At 45.2% G+C, this 17,187-nt stretch overlaps 2 protein-coding genes across 2 annotated transcripts; one reads left to right on the top strand and one right to left on the bottom strand.

The window, feature by feature from the left end:
• The first annotated feature begins 2,200 nt into the window (after positions 1–2,200).
• On the top strand, positions 2,201–2,992 carry LOC130052220 (uncharacterized). Its single transcript, XM_056156626.1, has one exon. It carries the CDS (start codon positions 2,201–2,203, stop codon positions 2,990–2,992), a length of 792 nt encoding a protein of 263 aa, XP_056012601.1.
• Positions 2,993–4,912: 1,920 nt separating this feature from the next.
• On the bottom strand, positions 4,913–6,316 carry LOC125663159 (uncharacterized protein F54H12.2-like). Its single transcript, XM_056156625.1, has 2 exons — positions 5,282–6,316; positions 4,913–5,152 (listed from the first exon to the last, which is right to left on the bottom strand). The coding sequence occupies exons 1-2, from the start codon at positions 6,314–6,316 to the stop codon at positions 4,913–4,915; spliced, it is 1,275 nt and encodes a 424-aa protein (XP_056012600.1).
• Between the last annotated feature and the right edge of the window lie 10,871 nt (positions 6,317–17,187).

The raw sequence follows: 17,187 nt of genomic DNA, 5'->3' as shown, positions 1-17,187 counted from the left end.
TGATCACGTGATGCATAACCTTTACCTATAAATACAGGTGTTTTCTGAACGTTCGTTATTTACTATGGGGGGCAGTGCTACTACGAGAATAAATGGATATAGTTATGTACTACAATGTATGAACGTGGCCTTACATAATCCTCACATTCAAAATGCTCGTCAATTTGTACAACAGATGTCACCGGAGGTCAGAAATGTACATAGTTTTCAACGGATTGCTGATTCATTAGCGGAGAATACCAATACGGGACGTTTACTCATGATTTATTTGTATGCTGAGGAATTGAAACAGAATCTTCCAGACCAGATGAGTGACATTGATCGGATCTTACGCGATTGTCTACAAAAAGGATTCGTGGAACTGATTCGTATGAAAGGAATGGCTGCCCTGTTATAAAACAAGAACGTTTTAGAATTTTTTCATTTTGATCATCATGGCTGAATTGACCAACAACGTTCTTACCGCTGTATTACAGCATTTCGAGGACTACAAAGAATCGGTGAACAACGCTCGTAGCGCTGCATTACGGTGTATCAAGGACTGGAAAGAAAAACAGCCGTTGAGATATAAATTCGCCATGAAGTTGTTGATCTTTTGGGAATTTCCTATGACCTTATATGAATATTCCAGCGTTTGCAAGCATATAGCCGACAACCTGAACAGAGAGTCTGGATTGATCATGATTTATAACATGGACCAAGAATTTAGACGACGGGAACCTGAGAAGACTGGGGCGATTGTAGCGATTACCGATCACTGGCTGGAAAAGGTGTATAAAAAAACCTAACCGTTTTCTTTTCCTTTATTCCTGGAGGATGGCCAGCAGTGACAACATCGCAGAAAAAGCGCATAACCATGCATTAGAATGGGTGGAGAAAATGCAAGACGATACGGTGTTTCAAGCTGTTAAAAATTATCTGATAGCGGGGGTGTTTCCAATGACTCTGGACGAATATACAGATCTACGGAACCATGTGTACATCAATCTCTATAACGATGCGGGGTTGATGTTAATTTATGTCGCGGGGGAGGAATTCAAGAAACGCATGCCTGAAAAAACCGCCGAGATTGAAAGTATCACCAAGGACTGGCTTCGAGAAGTATACATAAAGTGTGAAGAACTTAATTCATTTCATTTATTCCCGGAGGATGGCCAGCAGTGACCACATCACAGAGAAAGCGATAGTTTATGTATTGGATTATCTCACAGACATTCATTCTGGGCAGTTTGAATTTGTGTTACACTATATGCGAGAAGAATTATTTCCCATCAGCTTAAAGGACTATCCATGTCTCTGTCAGTATTTGATCGAGAACCGGATCACCCCGCAAGCCTTAGTACTGATTCATTTAATGGGCCAGGAATTGAAACGAATTCGACCCACAGACAGAGCAGAAATCGAGAAAATCAGACTACGATGTCTTCGAGAGATGTACGTCAAGTTAAACGTGTGACTTTTAATCTGGATCAAAATGAAGTGCATCTGTTACCCGAAGAAGACCGGACAAGTATCTGGATGACTGTAGCTGCTGATCGATATCGATTTCAACGCAGGATTCGAGAAATGGAAAAAATGTTGGACCCTATTTTAAAAAGACATGTGCATTGGTGTTGTGTGTGGGAGTTATGTATTTGAAATATGTGACATGAATAAAATTGTTTACACGAAAGCTGTGTTTGGTTGAGTCTCTCAGAGAAGGGTTTATTTGTTGAGGAATCCAGAAAATCCTAAAGGTAGAGTGAAAATCGAATCAATTAAGGTGTTTTCTATCGAATAGACCTTATGAGATGTTTTTAGGGATGTACATGGTCGAGAAATAAATTTTTAAAGAGGGGTGAAGAAACATTGAACCTCGACTCGACCTCTTTAACCTCTGTTTCTTTGAAAACTATGCGACGTAGCAAAATAAAAATAAGTTTAACGCATTCGCCGTCTCAGAATCTATCAGATTAAATCTACCTTGCACAGATATCGAATGTCTAGAAAAAGACAATGAGAAAAAACTCTCTACTCGAAAGCACAAATCCGCCATTTTGACGGCCACCATCTTGGCTTCGTCTCCGAAGCGAGGGATGTTTTCGAGGAGGTCCGCGCTTTCCCGATATATACCGGCGCACTCGCCAGTTCGCTTCACTGGTGATCCAGCACAGTTATAGAAGATTTTTGAAGGATTTTAAAGAAGAAAGAAGAAAGAAGAATGGCTACAAGAAGAGACCCGCTCTACAATTTTCAGACCTTGCCTGGATTCCGGTACCGGCTCCTAGTGGTGGCTGAGGAACGGGTAGGGGAGAATTGGGTTGTGCGTTCTGAGAACGACCTGAGCACCTTCTCCCCTTTCGACCAGAGTGGGGTCCGTGAGATCATCTGCCGGGTGCGGGCCGAGTATGAAGGGAGGGCACCCCGCCGCCGCACCGCTCGAATCTCCACGGGTACGAGACCGCGCCGACGGGCCCCACAGCCACCCTCACCACCACCACCTTACTCCCCGGCGACGCCTACAACAACACCACCAGCGATCCCATCGGCACCAGTGGAATACAGCCCGGTGCCGATGAGCGACTCACCAGCGTCACCGGTGGAGTATTCACCGCGGTCACCGTCCCCCGCACCACCTCCCAGTCCAGCCCAGAGTCCGTCACTGCTGGTGGCAGACACAGCATCACCACCGAGACCAGCAGCCCCTGCAAGACCCCCACCACCTACCATCCGGTTTGCAGGGAGGACTCCACCACCACCGAGACCAACCCACGCACCGGTGGCAACTCATCCCCCGAGGAACCACCCTATGACTGTCCCTGGCTGGGCAGATAGGGCGGTTCCCATCTGGTTTAAGTGTCCTGTCTGCTGGCAAGACAGGGTACACTCTGGAATTACGTGTAGGGGATGTGGGCAGCGCCCAGCTTGCTGCTCGTGCGTGGAAGAGTTACAGGAGCGGCGACACACCCGGGGACGGTGCCCGTTATGCCGGTTTACCGGAAGCAGGGAATGAAAGTCGGTCCTTAGGACCAAACGGCCCTTTTCAGGGCCACCAACTTTTTTGAAAAGACACTTTTTATGGCAAAAATCAAGAAACACACAAGTTTGTTTTAAAAAAGTTTTATTAACACAAGTAATAGCTAGAATAAAGCTATAATAAAGTTACATTTTCTTGACAATGTAAACATGTTTATGATACTGATAAGCAAAGTCACAAATCCATTGTCTATAATGAGTCCAATTGCCTCCGGCTAATCCATGAGGTTTCACCGTTAAACAGTTACATTGTTGTACAATAGCATCCACCCAAGGTAGAGATAATACATCTCCTCGTAGATCCGTCACCGACATGGTGGTTGACAGGTCTCACAGGTACACGTTGACTGGGGTTCTTGACTGTAAGGACAATGTTGAAACAGCCGGGGATCAAACTCTCTCTGAGTCCAGCGCTCTCTAAACTCCTGACAGATCTCACAGGTACAGTCCTTATGTGCTATTTCTTCTTCAGGGGTGATGGTACAATGCTGCGGACACTTACACTCTAACCAGGGTTCTCTAGTGTGACCACAACATTTATAGACAAAGGGATAATACGTCAGCTCTGCCAATCTCTCTATCCACTTCTGTTTGGCCAGGATGTTTTCTTTTTTATAATGAAAACAGCCACAAGTGCTCCAAGGTCCTCGGCAATACCCACACACTAGTACATCATTCTCATCATCCGCGTACCGTTCAAACGACATGATTGAGAAAAATGGTAACAAGTGACCTATGTATATAGTGTTTTTTGATGAGTCATCAACATGACGTCAGCCATCTGAGGTAGGGGATGTTTTCGAGGACGTCCGCGCTCTCGCCTTTTTAAACCGAGCGCAACGTCAAAATCGGGCATTCCGATTTTTTAAGGAACCAGAACCATGAGTCGCAGAGTAGGACCAGACCCTACAGTGAATGATTATTGTATCAAATGGGAGGAGGATTGGGAGCGAGAGATTACCCCGCCGGCCTCACGGGAGGCTCTTCCCCCACCGCCCATGAGCCAGGATCTGCCCCCGCCAGAGGAAAACTGGGACGCAGAGTTAGAAGTGGTGCAACGGCCTCCGGGGAGATTGTTTTTTAAACACGGGTGGTTGCCCGTTTTTGTGTTTGACCACGAGCAACCCCCGGAGGAGCAGAAAAAGAAGAGAAGAAAGAAGAAGAAGAACAGACAGTGAGGGGGACCGAGAAGAAAAGAAGAAGAAGAGAAGGAGAAGAAGGAGAAGAGAGAAGAAGAAGAGAAAAGACCAAGAACAGAGAGAGAAAGAAAACAGCCCTTTTCAGGGCTACCCATTCTTTTTGAAAAGACATGGTTGATTACAATGACAAGAAAATTTTTTTTTTTCCAACGTTTTATTAAACTCCAACTATAAACAATAACAATAACATAGTTTACAATACATTCAGTCTTTGACATTGACAAGTTTGTCCTTGATGGGTTCTCGGTTTACGGAAGGTCTCTTTAAACCAATCCGCCACAAAACGATCGCGTTGTAAGGCCGTGCCTTTCCAGGGAAGTAACCATTCTCGTACGGTGCTTCTATGGCGATGGCGTTGATGTAAAAAATACACACAATATTGTCCACAGACATCCGTATTCAAATCTTGATAACAATGGGTGTTATGAATCCAAGTCTCTCCGTGGCGTTGAATAAAGTCTTGGATGTCTTTATGGCTGGGAGGTAATCCGTAAGAATCAAAATATTCGACGGTAGGGCTACTCAAATACAAACAGACCCAATGCGCTCCAGGGCGATCGTGAGGGTCTGTATTCACCACGATGGCTTTGTGATGAAGTAACAGCTCAGGTATGACATCTCGAGGATACACACCGGCAAACGCCGGTCCTAAATCTCGTTGTAAAACATCTCTCAATTGCTGAGTATCCATCTCTCTCTTAGTAATCGATACTGACTTCTCGTTGTTTGTTGATTTCTAGCAGATTGTCGAACACGGCATACACCACACAGTTTAAGGTCCTGGCTACGTTGGCGGCAAATTGCACTTCCACTCTCAAGTTCCCCGTCTGTATGAGATGAAATTTATCCGTCTGGGCTTCTTGATCTTTCGTGAAATCCACACACCAGAGGGTGTAACCGTTTTTATACTCTTCCAGGGTAATGTCCGGAGCCCAGTCCTGACCTAATTTTCCCAAGCCTTTGTACAGACTCAAATACGATCTCAGGTACTGATCGTCGGTGAAATTAGGTTCCAAAGGTCGGGTTTCCATCATTTCTCCATTGATACTGATTTCTAATTTCTTGACTCTCTCATTTTGGAAATGAAAGGGGTTTCTGGTATTATCCCCATTAAAAGCCGCATTGTCCACAAAGCCCAACACGATCAGTTTAGGCATCTGTCCTTGAAACAGATGATCGGTGATTTTAGATTGGGTGCCACTAGGAATGGTGAAGGTTTTCACTTCCACTCGTCTCAATGGATATTTCGCCGTTTGAGTACTCAGTTGCTGATTGATGAGATTAATGATACTCGGCACAGGTTTGACTTTCCTCACCCACAAGATCATACTTTGAATGGCCACTTTCCCACTACTCCCGGCATCGGTCATCATGTAGAACTGGGGTCGAGCACGATTGAATCGGAGACGGACATCCAAACCATTAGGGAGACATTTCTCTTGCTCAAACAAATCCAGATGTAATCGATCCATCAACACGATCTCCTTACTGTCTGTAATCTTCTCGTGACGTTTTCTCAACCCTACATTCTTGGAATCATCCGGATACTCGGGAGTCGGGATGACGGCCGCGATGTTGACTTTGTTATTCACTACTGCAAATTCCACAGGAGTTTGAGCCAGAGCTTCTAATTTGACCTCATCCATATGTCCTGCCGTATCTTTTTCCCACAAGCTACAGGCTCTCATCTGGGTTTCCAGAGTCTTGGGTGCATAAGACAACAATTTCTCCAGATACGCTTTGTAGGGATAAGTATCCGTCCCCGGGGTAATGACTTTTCCATTGAGACTGACATCGATTTCACTGAACAAGGAATGGAGAATGTTATTCACGGGGGTGGAGGTCGAATGGCCTCCTGCGAGATTCGTTCCATTGGCTTTCGTGAATTTACAGACCATCTGGAGATAAGTTTGGGATAAATCCAGATATTCATCTCCTTGTCCTTTGATTTCAAATTCAATCGGAGCCGTATCCGAGTTGAGGGTACTGGAAATGGGGTAATATTCCATCCATTTCGAATCTTCTAAAGTGACGTTGGTCGGGGGCACTTTAAACAGTTCTAAACTGCTGGTGCCACAAGCGCAAGATTCTCGGTGCATCATAATGGAACGATGTGTTACTCAGCGTGAACTGGGATCAAATGTGTTCTGGTCTCCTTCTCACTCCCTTTTTATAGGGTTCTCAGTCGAAAATATCTAGAGAGCGTTTTGGCTTACCCCTTTTCACTAGCTTCCTACCTCCCTTCCTAGATCGCTTCCTAGGTTGCTTCCTAGGTCTCTTATGAGGCCCTCCCCGAGCTAAGATACGTTGTTTTCTTTTAACAGATCCTTTTCCTTCCTGTATTCCAACCTGTTTTCCCACCTGTTTTCTTTTGAGGGTCGTGGTTCCAGGCTTCCTGAGTATTCCTGTGCGTGTTTTTCTTCCTCGTTTGGATGGGGCTTTTCGAGATCTTCGCCTACGGGCATACCCTGCTGTCTCTTTCAGGGCTTGGGCACCGTGTGTCTTGAGAGCGTCTTTGAGTGATCGTTTATTATCTAACACATCCATCCCTGTTTTAGCAGCAGCCTTTAAGGCACTTTTAGCCCCCGATTTGAGTAAATCGGTGAAAAATCCTTTTCCCTTCTGCTTTTCAGATTCTGGGTCATATTCTTCTGTTGGATGGCTTCTACGTCGTCTCCTCTGATAAGAGCGATAAGGGCGGTCGTAATCATAATATCTCTCTTGATAGACAGGACGCTGTTGTTGTTGTTGCTGTTGTGCGGGGGATCCACCTAATAATCCGCTGATCAGGGGACCCGCCACTTTGCTAGCTATTCCCAGCAGGGCTCCAAGCCCGTGACCCTGCTGCCGTATTAAACCTTTATGGTAGTGCATCTTGATGTAAATGAACTTCGTTAGGGGTTACACCCGCTTTTTATACTTTTTACGCCGTCTCTTTCTCTTCTTTCCTTGGCCCGCTTGACCCACAATGGCATTGGCAATCCACGGAATGAGAAACCAGATTCCGTGTCCTTTCTGGCGTCTGACTCCTCGATGGTACTTCATCTTTCAATACACTTTGCGGAAATGAAGTTTGACTAAGGAGCGCCCATTTAAAAACCCCATAGGACGCCCTAAAGAATTCATGATGTGTACCTCAATGGTATCGAAATATTTCTTACTCAGTTTCAAATATTCGGCTCGAATCGGTTCCCAACGGGCTTGTTGTCGATCGTCGTATTGGCCCGTACAGGGGACGACTCTCAATAATTTCAATTTGTTGGTGCCCACCACTTGAGGATCCACAATGTCACAATACACATACATGGCTTTCAGATTGTCGTAGACATCCATGGTCGTGTTCCCCAAGTAATTCACGTTGATCCATTTCGTCATGGTTTCATCGCCCAGGATCATTTTGTCACTATCCAGACCTAGCTTGTACGCTAAGGGCGTAGGGAAACGAATGCACATGGGGGTGGTTCTCAGTGCTTTCCCATTAAACTGATACTCGACACGATCGTACTCGGGGTGATACACTAAGATCTGGTTGTTCCCCTCGTCGTTAGGATTCCCTAACTCGCTCCATACTTTCCACAGGGTTCTCCTTAAGGCTGCGTTGATTTCATTGATTAACGCCAAAGGTTGTGTATAAGCTCCGGGTCGGAAGTGAATGCGAATGATATCGAAGGGAAATAAACTATCCCCTCCCGCAAAGAGATGGGACCAGGGCGTCAGATCCCAGGGGACCACCACCTCACACCTGGCCATCGTGACTTTACCCATATTCTCTGTCTTAAATCTTTCCCATTTATAAGTGTTGGGATCTTGGACATGTTTCGTATACGGATCTGGAATGAGAACGTCCACATAAGCCTCGCTATCCGATACGTTTTGTAAGTTGGCCGAGTACATCATTTCGGTCAATCCGACTTCCCATGCTCCATCCGTTAAGTCCATGGTGTGTGGCAATAACGTTTTAAATTGAGCAGTCGTATTCGTCGGAAACGATTCCATCGACCCATCACTCAACAGAGTCATGTAAAACCCTTCTCCTCCAGCCATGATGTCTTAAATGAGCCCCTGTCTCTGTTTCCTTCTCTATTTATACACAACACCGTTTTGTTTTTTCACAATTTTTATTTGAAACAACATACAACATAATGTTAATACACAATTTTACATGTCATTCTTCTTGATCGCGGCCACCACCACCCCACATCAACGCATCCGAGTCTTCCAACTCTAGTGTTCGTCTCGGGACTAAGCGTCGTCGCATCACCAGATAGTGTCGGGTTCCCCAGCAATCGGCTACATCATAACCTTCATTGATCATGTCTTTGAAATGTCGGAGACAGTCCTCGGAATGGTCAAACCAAGGACTCTCATTTAAGGTCCAATCGGATTCGTCTTGTCGTCCCATCAATCCCCAGAAGGCTTTGACTTTCCAGCGAAACTCTTGATACTTGGTCTTCATGATAAAGGCTGACCATCCGTGAGGTATCAGTATACGTTTGTACAAGTACACAGGATGCGTGGACGTTTTGTGTTGTTTACAATGCATCAAACACATCTGCTTATCCGCAAACCATGCCGTTTTCTTTCCCTCTTGTTTCCAGGCGTACTGTGTGTTAGCCATGGTGAACTGATGAATCTGAAGAAGATCGTTCCTGTTTTATACTCGGGCTCGCTAACGTCATTTGTGGACTAGGCATGGCGTAGCCCACCAAAGAACTTAAGGTCACCATCCAAAAATCGCGATTGGGATCGCCTAAGGCTAACATGACGACCGAAGTGATAATGATGGTTAAACACAGGAATAATTGTGCAAAATACACAATTTCTGCTCGAGGGACTTTTTCACCCAAGAAAGTCCACTGGTTGGTCATGGCCGAATGAGATCCGCTTGCGGAATCCATGAATCAAAACTGGGAGGATATCCTTTCCAACGCACTTTGACTTCTGAAATGACTTTTTTTCCCACACGCCGCTTTTTATACCCTAAGATTTCTTCCACTTCATAGACATCATCGTCTTTAATCACTTGTTGTAATTCCTTCTCGTAAAACGTTCCTTCTAATTCTTCCCCGTGATCATCTTGAATACGATAGACGTTTCGTCCTGGCACTTTTCTAGAGATGGTAAACAGTTCTTTGGTCCAATTCGGTAAATATCCTTTTTCAAACGTACGTTTGGCTTTACTAATGCGTACACGATCCCCCACTTGCAAGCGACTCGTGGTATCGGCACTCTGTTTTCCATACAAGGTTTTCCATACGGTCAAGACATTCTTGGCATTGACTTGAGCAGGAGCTCGCCGGATACTGCGATGATAGGTATGATTGTAACCATACACCAGATCCCCCAAGACATCGACATACCGTCGTGTTTTATGACGTGTAAAATACCGCCACATGCGTGCTTTCAGCGTGCGTTGAAAACGTTCCACAATACTGGCTTTGGTTTCGGCATTACGGGTCGTAAAGAAATGAATGGATTTGAAGGCTTGACGAAATTCTTTATTGGTAAATTCTTTTCCTTGATCGGACTGAATGCGCACGGGGCGACGTCCCTCTCGAAAAATCCGTCGTAAGCCTCGTATCATTTCTTTCCCCGTTTTCTGTTTTAAAGGCACGACCCAGGCATATTTAGACAGCACGTCAATGGCACATAATAAAAACGTATACCCATTATTGTCTTGTTTCAAGCTGGAGACATCGGCTAAATCTAATTGCCATTGTTCATCCATATCCGTCACTCGTGTTTGTCGTCGCTTGAATTTCCTCCGTATCGGTTTATGTAAGGTATAGGTATCTTGAGCTTTCACCCATTCTCGAATTTGAGACAGGGTAATCTTGTGTCCTAATTGACGCACTTGACGATACAACGCCTGGACTCCCCCATACCCTGTCTTGGGATCGTAATACAGTCGCTGTAAGATCTGTTCTGCTTTCATGGTAGATTTAACCATTTTCCAATTTCACGTGATGTCTTTTTACTGGCCTCCCAGATATTTTTAGGGGTCATCATTCGTCTGGGAGTTTCATAGAACGATTGGTCAAAACCAGAGATTTCTTGAAATCCGCTCTCCTCTTCCTCTAGAGGTCTAGGCGTACTGATTTTCCCTGGTTTGTCCATGGCTTTTATAACATCCCGATTGTTCACATATCCTTTGGGAGCATGAGTCTCTTTTAACGCTTGAGCAAATTCCTCTAATCCCGCGGGGGGATCACGATGTCTTAAGGGTCTTTGTCGTTGGGCTTCGGTCATTAAATCCACAATATTGGAATCGGGAACCCTACGTCCTCTATAGCTGATTTCTCCTTCTTTATTCCAAGTCACCACTTTGGATTTCTTGAGATGATCGAGTAATAAACCTGCTTTCTTTCGACCCGGTTTATTGACGCTTTTGATAATCTGTTCCTCCAAGTCATCGGGTGCTGAGGCGGCTGTGGGTGGTGAGGCGGCACTGGTTGCAGTGGTTGGGGAGGGTAGAGTGGCTGGGGTGGGATGTCGAGCTTGTTGTAAATATTGACGATAGCGATGAAGTTGATGCCCGTACAACCCCACTTTTTCTTTCTCGGTTAAATCATCTCGATGTTCAATCTCGTCCAAATCACTGCGTAAACCAATAGTCGAGGTAAATTCGGGAGGTTTAGGTAATTTGCCTTTTAATTCGTTGAGCATCGCTTCCGGTACCAACACCATTTTTCGACTCATGATTTCTTACAAATCTTGCCACACACAAACGAACCCAATCCTTTTTGCTGAATGAGTATACCTCGTCGTTTTTTCACGGGTTGAGTCCGGACTAAGCGTCTTAAGATGTGTTTCTTTCGACCCAGTTGTCGCTTCTGAGTAGGATTGAGAGGAATCACCCCTTTTAATAGATTGTACACAATCTCACAAATCTTTAAAATGCAGTCATTGGAACAATGTTTCAACACCTCTGTCTTTAATTTGCTGGAATAGTGAGGAGCCGCTAACGTCTGCAAGAGCGGTAAATGAGGTCGTAATCGACATTCACACTTCTTCGTATGAGCCATGGTAATGAAGGGTGGGGCCCCTTCCCCCTCCTTTTTATACCTAGTCCAGGACAATGGCACTCGGATGTTTAGGATCAAAACGCTTGTGATGGACGGTCTCTTCGTGACGATTGCGGTTCTCTCTCGCATTGAAGACCAGAGGGCAAAATTTACATTTATATTTCTTTTGCACCTGAACCGGTGTTGAGGTGGTTAAGGGTTGAAATTTCATGCTTCCAAAGGTATGAGCAAAACTCGGTAGAGCAGTATCACTGGTTCTGGAACTTCCTATAGGCCCATGCATGGGTCGTTCCATTTTCTTTTGAGCTAATCCGGCTTTCAGATTGGCTAACGTTTTAGTGGCCTTGGGGGGAGTGGCCTTGGGAAACGGCATCTTCACAATGAGAGGGGTTTTCTTTGGAGCCCAATTGGGAAACGGATTCTTCATCCTGAGAGGTGTCTTCTTAGGGGACTTCTTAGGGGACTTCTTAGGTGTCTTCTTAGGTAAGCGAATAATGAGTTTAGGAATTCTCTGAGGCAATTTTTTAGCTTTCTTAACCCGTGGTTTCTTGGTTTTCTTGGGTTGTCCCCCACGGGGCTTACGGCCTGTTTCCCATTTGAATAAATGACGAATAATGGTCCCTCCTAAGAATCCGGCGCCTCCTCGTTTCAAAATGGCTTTTTTACGCTCTTCTTCATTGGACTTCTTATCGGCAATGACACTCAAGTCTTGGCGATGGGATTGAATGAACCGTTGAGTGATTTTATTGCCTGGTAAGACGCCTCGCAATAAATTTCGAGCGCCCATCGCAAACCAGTTGAGTAAGGCTCTACGTCCTAATTCAATGAGATGGCTCCGTTGAACAGGATCCCGTTCCCGTTGTAAACGGCGTAACGTTTTGACTAATTTACTCTTCGCGGAAGGTCTACCCATGATGAAGACTGTCTTTCGAATGATACACCTGCCCATGATGTGACATTATTTATACTCTCGGGGGCATGTGCACAGCCAAGTTGGTAAAGAGTTGACTTCTTAATCTTAAATCGTCCGACGTCTGAGGACTCAAGTCCACTAGTAAATACCCGTGAGGTACACGGGTGGCGTCCTCATAGGCTGGAAGTAAATGCGGCATTTGTAATTGCCGACTTAACACCCCAATCTGAGATTTATCTCGAGGATTTTTAAACAGCACAAGATAGTGAGCATTCAGACTGATGGTACGATGTTGTACTGCTCGATCAAACAGATTTTGTGTGATATAAATGACACTGGTATTGCGATGATGCGCTTTGCGCGTAAACCAGTCGACAATCGATTCGATGGCTTTACCTCCCATCATATCATCAAAAATGAGTAGATGACGCGTACTGAGATCCGCCACTATCTGCTCATCGTCTTGAGGTATATTGCGGATAAAAGTGACCTTGTCCTGTAAGGATTCGTACGCGGACTGCCATTCTCGATAACACCATACTATCTTTTCGGGAGGCGGTGCAATCCACTGCGTATTTTGTACCAGTTGCTTGACAAATTCTGTTTTACCCGATTTAGAGGGTCCAGCCACCACCATGGTAAATTCATGTTTCAACTGAAAAGGTTCAAGTGTCTCGTAGGTATACATCTTGATAAATGACACAAGTTCATGGGATCATACATATTTATTAACAAATAAAAATACGTACAGCTTGCTCAACACCATGTCTACAAATAGGACATTGTTTCAGTCCCGTAGCACATATAGCACAAGTACATAAATGACCACAAGGTAAAAAAGCAATTCTCAAGTCTCGTTCTAAACAAATGTGACATTTCTGGGTACACATTGGATTCCCTGCCGCGTCTAAGGGTAAGCCTTCCCAATCGCAACCACTGTCTTTAGCGCGGGCATAGGCATTGAAGGCTTGTCGTACCCATTGTTTACCCTTATTACACTTCAGGTAAGGACAGTGAGGATACCAATAAGCATGTTGTATCCAAGGATTGTCGACAGCTCCCCAATGGTGAAGTCCAAAGTTGCAATAAAAACAGCACGTGTTATCCCCGTACCCTTTGTAAAAGTATCCCGCTTCTGCAATGGTAGGTAATAGCTTCTGCAAGTGTTCGGGAGCATTTTCAAACGACGTTACTCGATCTGACAGTAGAGCATAACGTGGTGTACCCGGGTTATGTAGTGATTCGTAGTCCGTCATTTTGCCGACTGATGGTTTTCTCTAGCATGTCCTTTTTAATACCCGTAAGGCAGCGTGTCATAGTTATGAATACGTTGACGTTTATCATACACCATGCGGTATTTCTTCACCAGAGGAATGGTTCGCACATCATGTTGGCGGGTTCGTTGAATAAAGTGCGGATAGCTGACATGGACTTCTTCTTCTTCTCCTTTTAACATTTTTTCCAACGTATCGAGAGACACGACTCTAGAGGCACGATAATTGAGTGTCAATCCTTTGACTTTGCAGACAGATTTTCCCCCCTGGGTCTCGTATGCATAATTTTTGGGCCCGCCCGACATGTACTTGATGATACGATCTCCACCCAATTCATCGGTCCAGCCGCCTAAACTGTTGATAATGGTCGGATTGAACTGGGTCTCGTCGTGCTGATAGATGATACTATCCGTGTCAAAGTATAAGACACGCTCTCCCAAAGGCTGTAACGTCTCGTACAAATGTAAACGAGCATGAGCTGTTGTAAAACACGCCAGCACCACGTTTCCAAAGGGACAGTCTTCTAAAAATTCTTCTTTCTCCTGATAATTGATCAGCATCATATCACATTCGGGGCGTTCACGATTTTCTAAGAGTTCGATGCCTTTGACTTCTAAAGTGGCATCTTGTAATTTCTGTTGTAATTCTTCTTCTTCCGTGAGATACAGGGATTTGGGTAATTGTAATCGTTGAGCAAATTTTCCCCACAAGCAATTTAAAAAGAGTTTGGCAATGGTTCTTCGGACCGGATTTTTCTGGATGTCTGCCGGATTCATGGCAATGCCTTCTCGTTGCTGAATTTCCTCAATGTAATGTTGCTGCTGTTGGGCTGTTTGACAATCCTCGGGGAATCCGGAAGCTTCTTGTTTAATTTTCAAAAAGGTGTTGATATACGCTCGAAATAAGTGGTCACTGGTTTTCTCAAAATGCCAAACTTCGTAAATGCGGTCGAGACGATAGCCTAGATCTAATGCTTTGTGAAGTTCGGTGGTCACCCAGGTGCCCGTGAGACTGCGTTCAGAATCGGTGTGCTGGCACCGCTCGTCGGGTCCTAAGTTGCGCTGTTCCGCACAGGTGCGGCATAAGGGAAAGAGTAATTTGCCCCCGGTCTTGTAAGGTAATACGGGGTGATACAGCTCTCGGGGTGGGAGGACACGACAACGAATGAGCCCGAAATAGTCTCTGACATCGGTGAAATGGCTGGTGATGACTTGGGGATGGTCGACGGGAAATGGCTTGTATTTCAACACGTACGGGTACAGGGAACAGACATCCACGTATCGCATGTCACCCTCCTCACAATACAGTCGTGTAGCATTGGTCCGGCCTCCGTACAAAGCGTCACGGGGATTCAAAGGATCTTGTATATCGACTCCTTGTAAAAATTCCTGTAAGTCGGCATTGGTCTGGGTCTGACGATCAAACTCGTGTTCCCATATGCTCACGACTGTATAGCCTTGGTCTTCTAAAGCACTGGCTCGTTTTAAGGTGTCCAGGTAGAGGTCTTGATACGTATGCTGAACACGATGAGGATGCATGTCAGTCAACAGATTCGGGTAACAGGTGGGACAGCCGTGCCAGTAACAGCCATAGAATTCGTACACGATACGGGATTCCTCATCATACCCATCTACTGTATAGGGTCCAAGCGTGACTTCACCCCCATTTCTAGCATGTCGTATGCAGTGATGTTGATGTTCTAACCAGGCGAGCCATCGGCAAGCTTTAGCTGAATATCGTCTTGCTGGCCGGTAGCCCATATTAGGAATGATGGCGATGGTATTTTCAACCATGAATCCTCGTCGGTAGGCTAAATTAGCCGTGCTGGCAAACGTGATGGATTCTTGAAAGGGGTCTACTTCCACCAGATCAAACAGGGTGGATTTGAAATGGGCACAACAGCGGCGTAAAATATCCACGTCCGAGATGCAGTAAGCTAAGAATTCTTTCTGGAAATCAAAGACTTTGCCCTCTTGTTGATGGTACCAAGTATAGAAGGCTTCACGATTGGCGGTGGACATATCGTCAGGATTGTAGAAATGAGCGGCCGGGTAAGGACCCACATACTGCTGGTTCTCTGTCGTGTTGAAAAAGTGCGGGAAATAGCCTTTTTTCAATTCCGTTAATCCGAAAGCAGAGGGCATCTTGGCAAGAGCAAAGGGTAGAAAGTTGTAAGAATCGATGAATCTCAACCCCAAGACTTGCATGGATAAGATTTTACTCCCGTTCAGGATGACGGTGGGTTTGATACACGTCGTGTGCACCAGGTAATTCAAAATAAACTGCCCATCGTATCCTTTGAAATTGTGGGCAATGATGGTGGCTTCATCGTGTTTGAGTTCCACATGGCCTTGCTCATCGGTCTCGCTCTGTAAGAGCCATTCCATAAACTGTTTTAACGTGTCGGGGCCTTGAAATAGGAAGCGGCGTTGTGATCCGAATCCTTCACAATGAGAACAGGGCTTGTCGATATCCACACTGTCGCAATGTTGACACACACGTTCTGCCACGCATAAATTGGGAATGTGAATACCGTTTTCCTGACTGCATTCGAAATCGTAATAAATGTATATTTTCAACTCTTCTTCTTCTTTTTCTTTCTTAGGTTTGGGTTTCGTCTGTACAAAGCAGTGATGAGGCATGGTGACGACTTTGTGACAGATGCGGCATTCGGTTTGACCCCCACACGCGTGGCGTTTTAATAATTGCTTGGACATCCATTTCTGACACTGGTTACACCGCCCCATTAAACTGCAGACCGTGGTCGTTGTATTACTGCTGTAAGGTTTCAAGTGGGTCTGGTAACAAGCTGCATTTCTGAAAAATCCCTTACAATGAGGGCAATTCGTCTGAGTCCCGTCCGGGGTACAGGGGGTGTCGGCTAAACAAAATGAGCATCGATGAGGACAGACGGTCCGATGATCTTCAATGTGACTGTAACCAACATCGCAATAATCGCAATAGTATCCGTTTTCCGTCACTCCAGGCATAGACACAATGGCATCGTAATGCTCGTTATCCAGCAGGATATTCAAACAAGTCCCGTACCCCGGTCCTTTGTAAATAGGTTCCAGTCGTAAACGAGTTGTATTCGTTTTGAATTGAAATATTTTCAATCGATACTGTGGGGCGAGCGCGTGCTGTAATTGCTCCCATTCACGCGGCCCACACGGCTGGTTCATAACACACCCAGCTTGTTCCATCAAGGCTATCGCTTCTCGTTTCTGGTCGAGCGTTTTGAAATCCCCTTTTCTCATGCGTAACCATTTCGTTTCCCATGCCGGGTCGTTTGATTTCTGGCTGTGTAGACGTGCTACCACAATAGCCCGGGACAAGCAGAGAGAATCCTCAGGATTTTGAATGCGAACGATCGCTCTCTTGGAGTTTTTGAATTTCTCCTTATCCATGTGTAGATGTTTTTTCTTAGTGCACCCGCTGCCTTGTGGATATTTGACATGGAAAAAATCCATCTGCACTGCCCCGTCGGTGATTAGGAATTCCTTTTTAGATTGCTGGACGGATTCTATTTTGTTCAGAATTTTGTCCTCGTTGAGCTGATTGGACTGCGTAAATTCGTACCAAATAGCTGAATCCAGAGACGGGTGCCGAATATTTAAACGTAGATAATCATTGGGATTGCACTGCATTTCCTGTTTCACATTTTTTAACATATCCCGGAAGAGCCGACGAATGAAGGCTGTATTTTCTTTCTCTGGATTAGGTTTGAAAGCAACATTGTAGACATTTTCCTTGACTTTAAA

This window comes from Ostrea edulis, chromosome 2, assembly GCF_947568905.1.
Source record: "Ostrea edulis chromosome 2, xbOstEdul1.1, whole genome shotgun sequence".
Taxonomy (NCBI): Eukaryota; Metazoa; Mollusca; class Bivalvia; order Ostreida; family Ostreidae; genus Ostrea; species Ostrea edulis.
This window is presented reverse-complemented; position numbering and strand designations above follow the sequence as displayed.

What these genes read in the sequence shown, in the direction of transcription:
- LOC130052220 (XM_056156626.1), top strand. Translation starts at nt 2,201, where the DNA reads ATGGCTACAAGAAGAGACCCGCTCTACAATTTTCAGACCTTGCCTGGA.
- LOC125663159 (XM_056156625.1), bottom strand. Translation starts at nt 6,316, where the DNA reads ATGATGCACCGAGAATCTTGCGCTTGTGGCACCAGCAGTTTAGAACTG. An exon ending in TTCATTTCCAAAATGAGAGA is followed by an intron (nt 5,153 to 5,281) that starts GTCAAGAAATTA and finishes AAATTAGGTCAG; the next exon opens with GACTGGGCTCCGGACATTAC.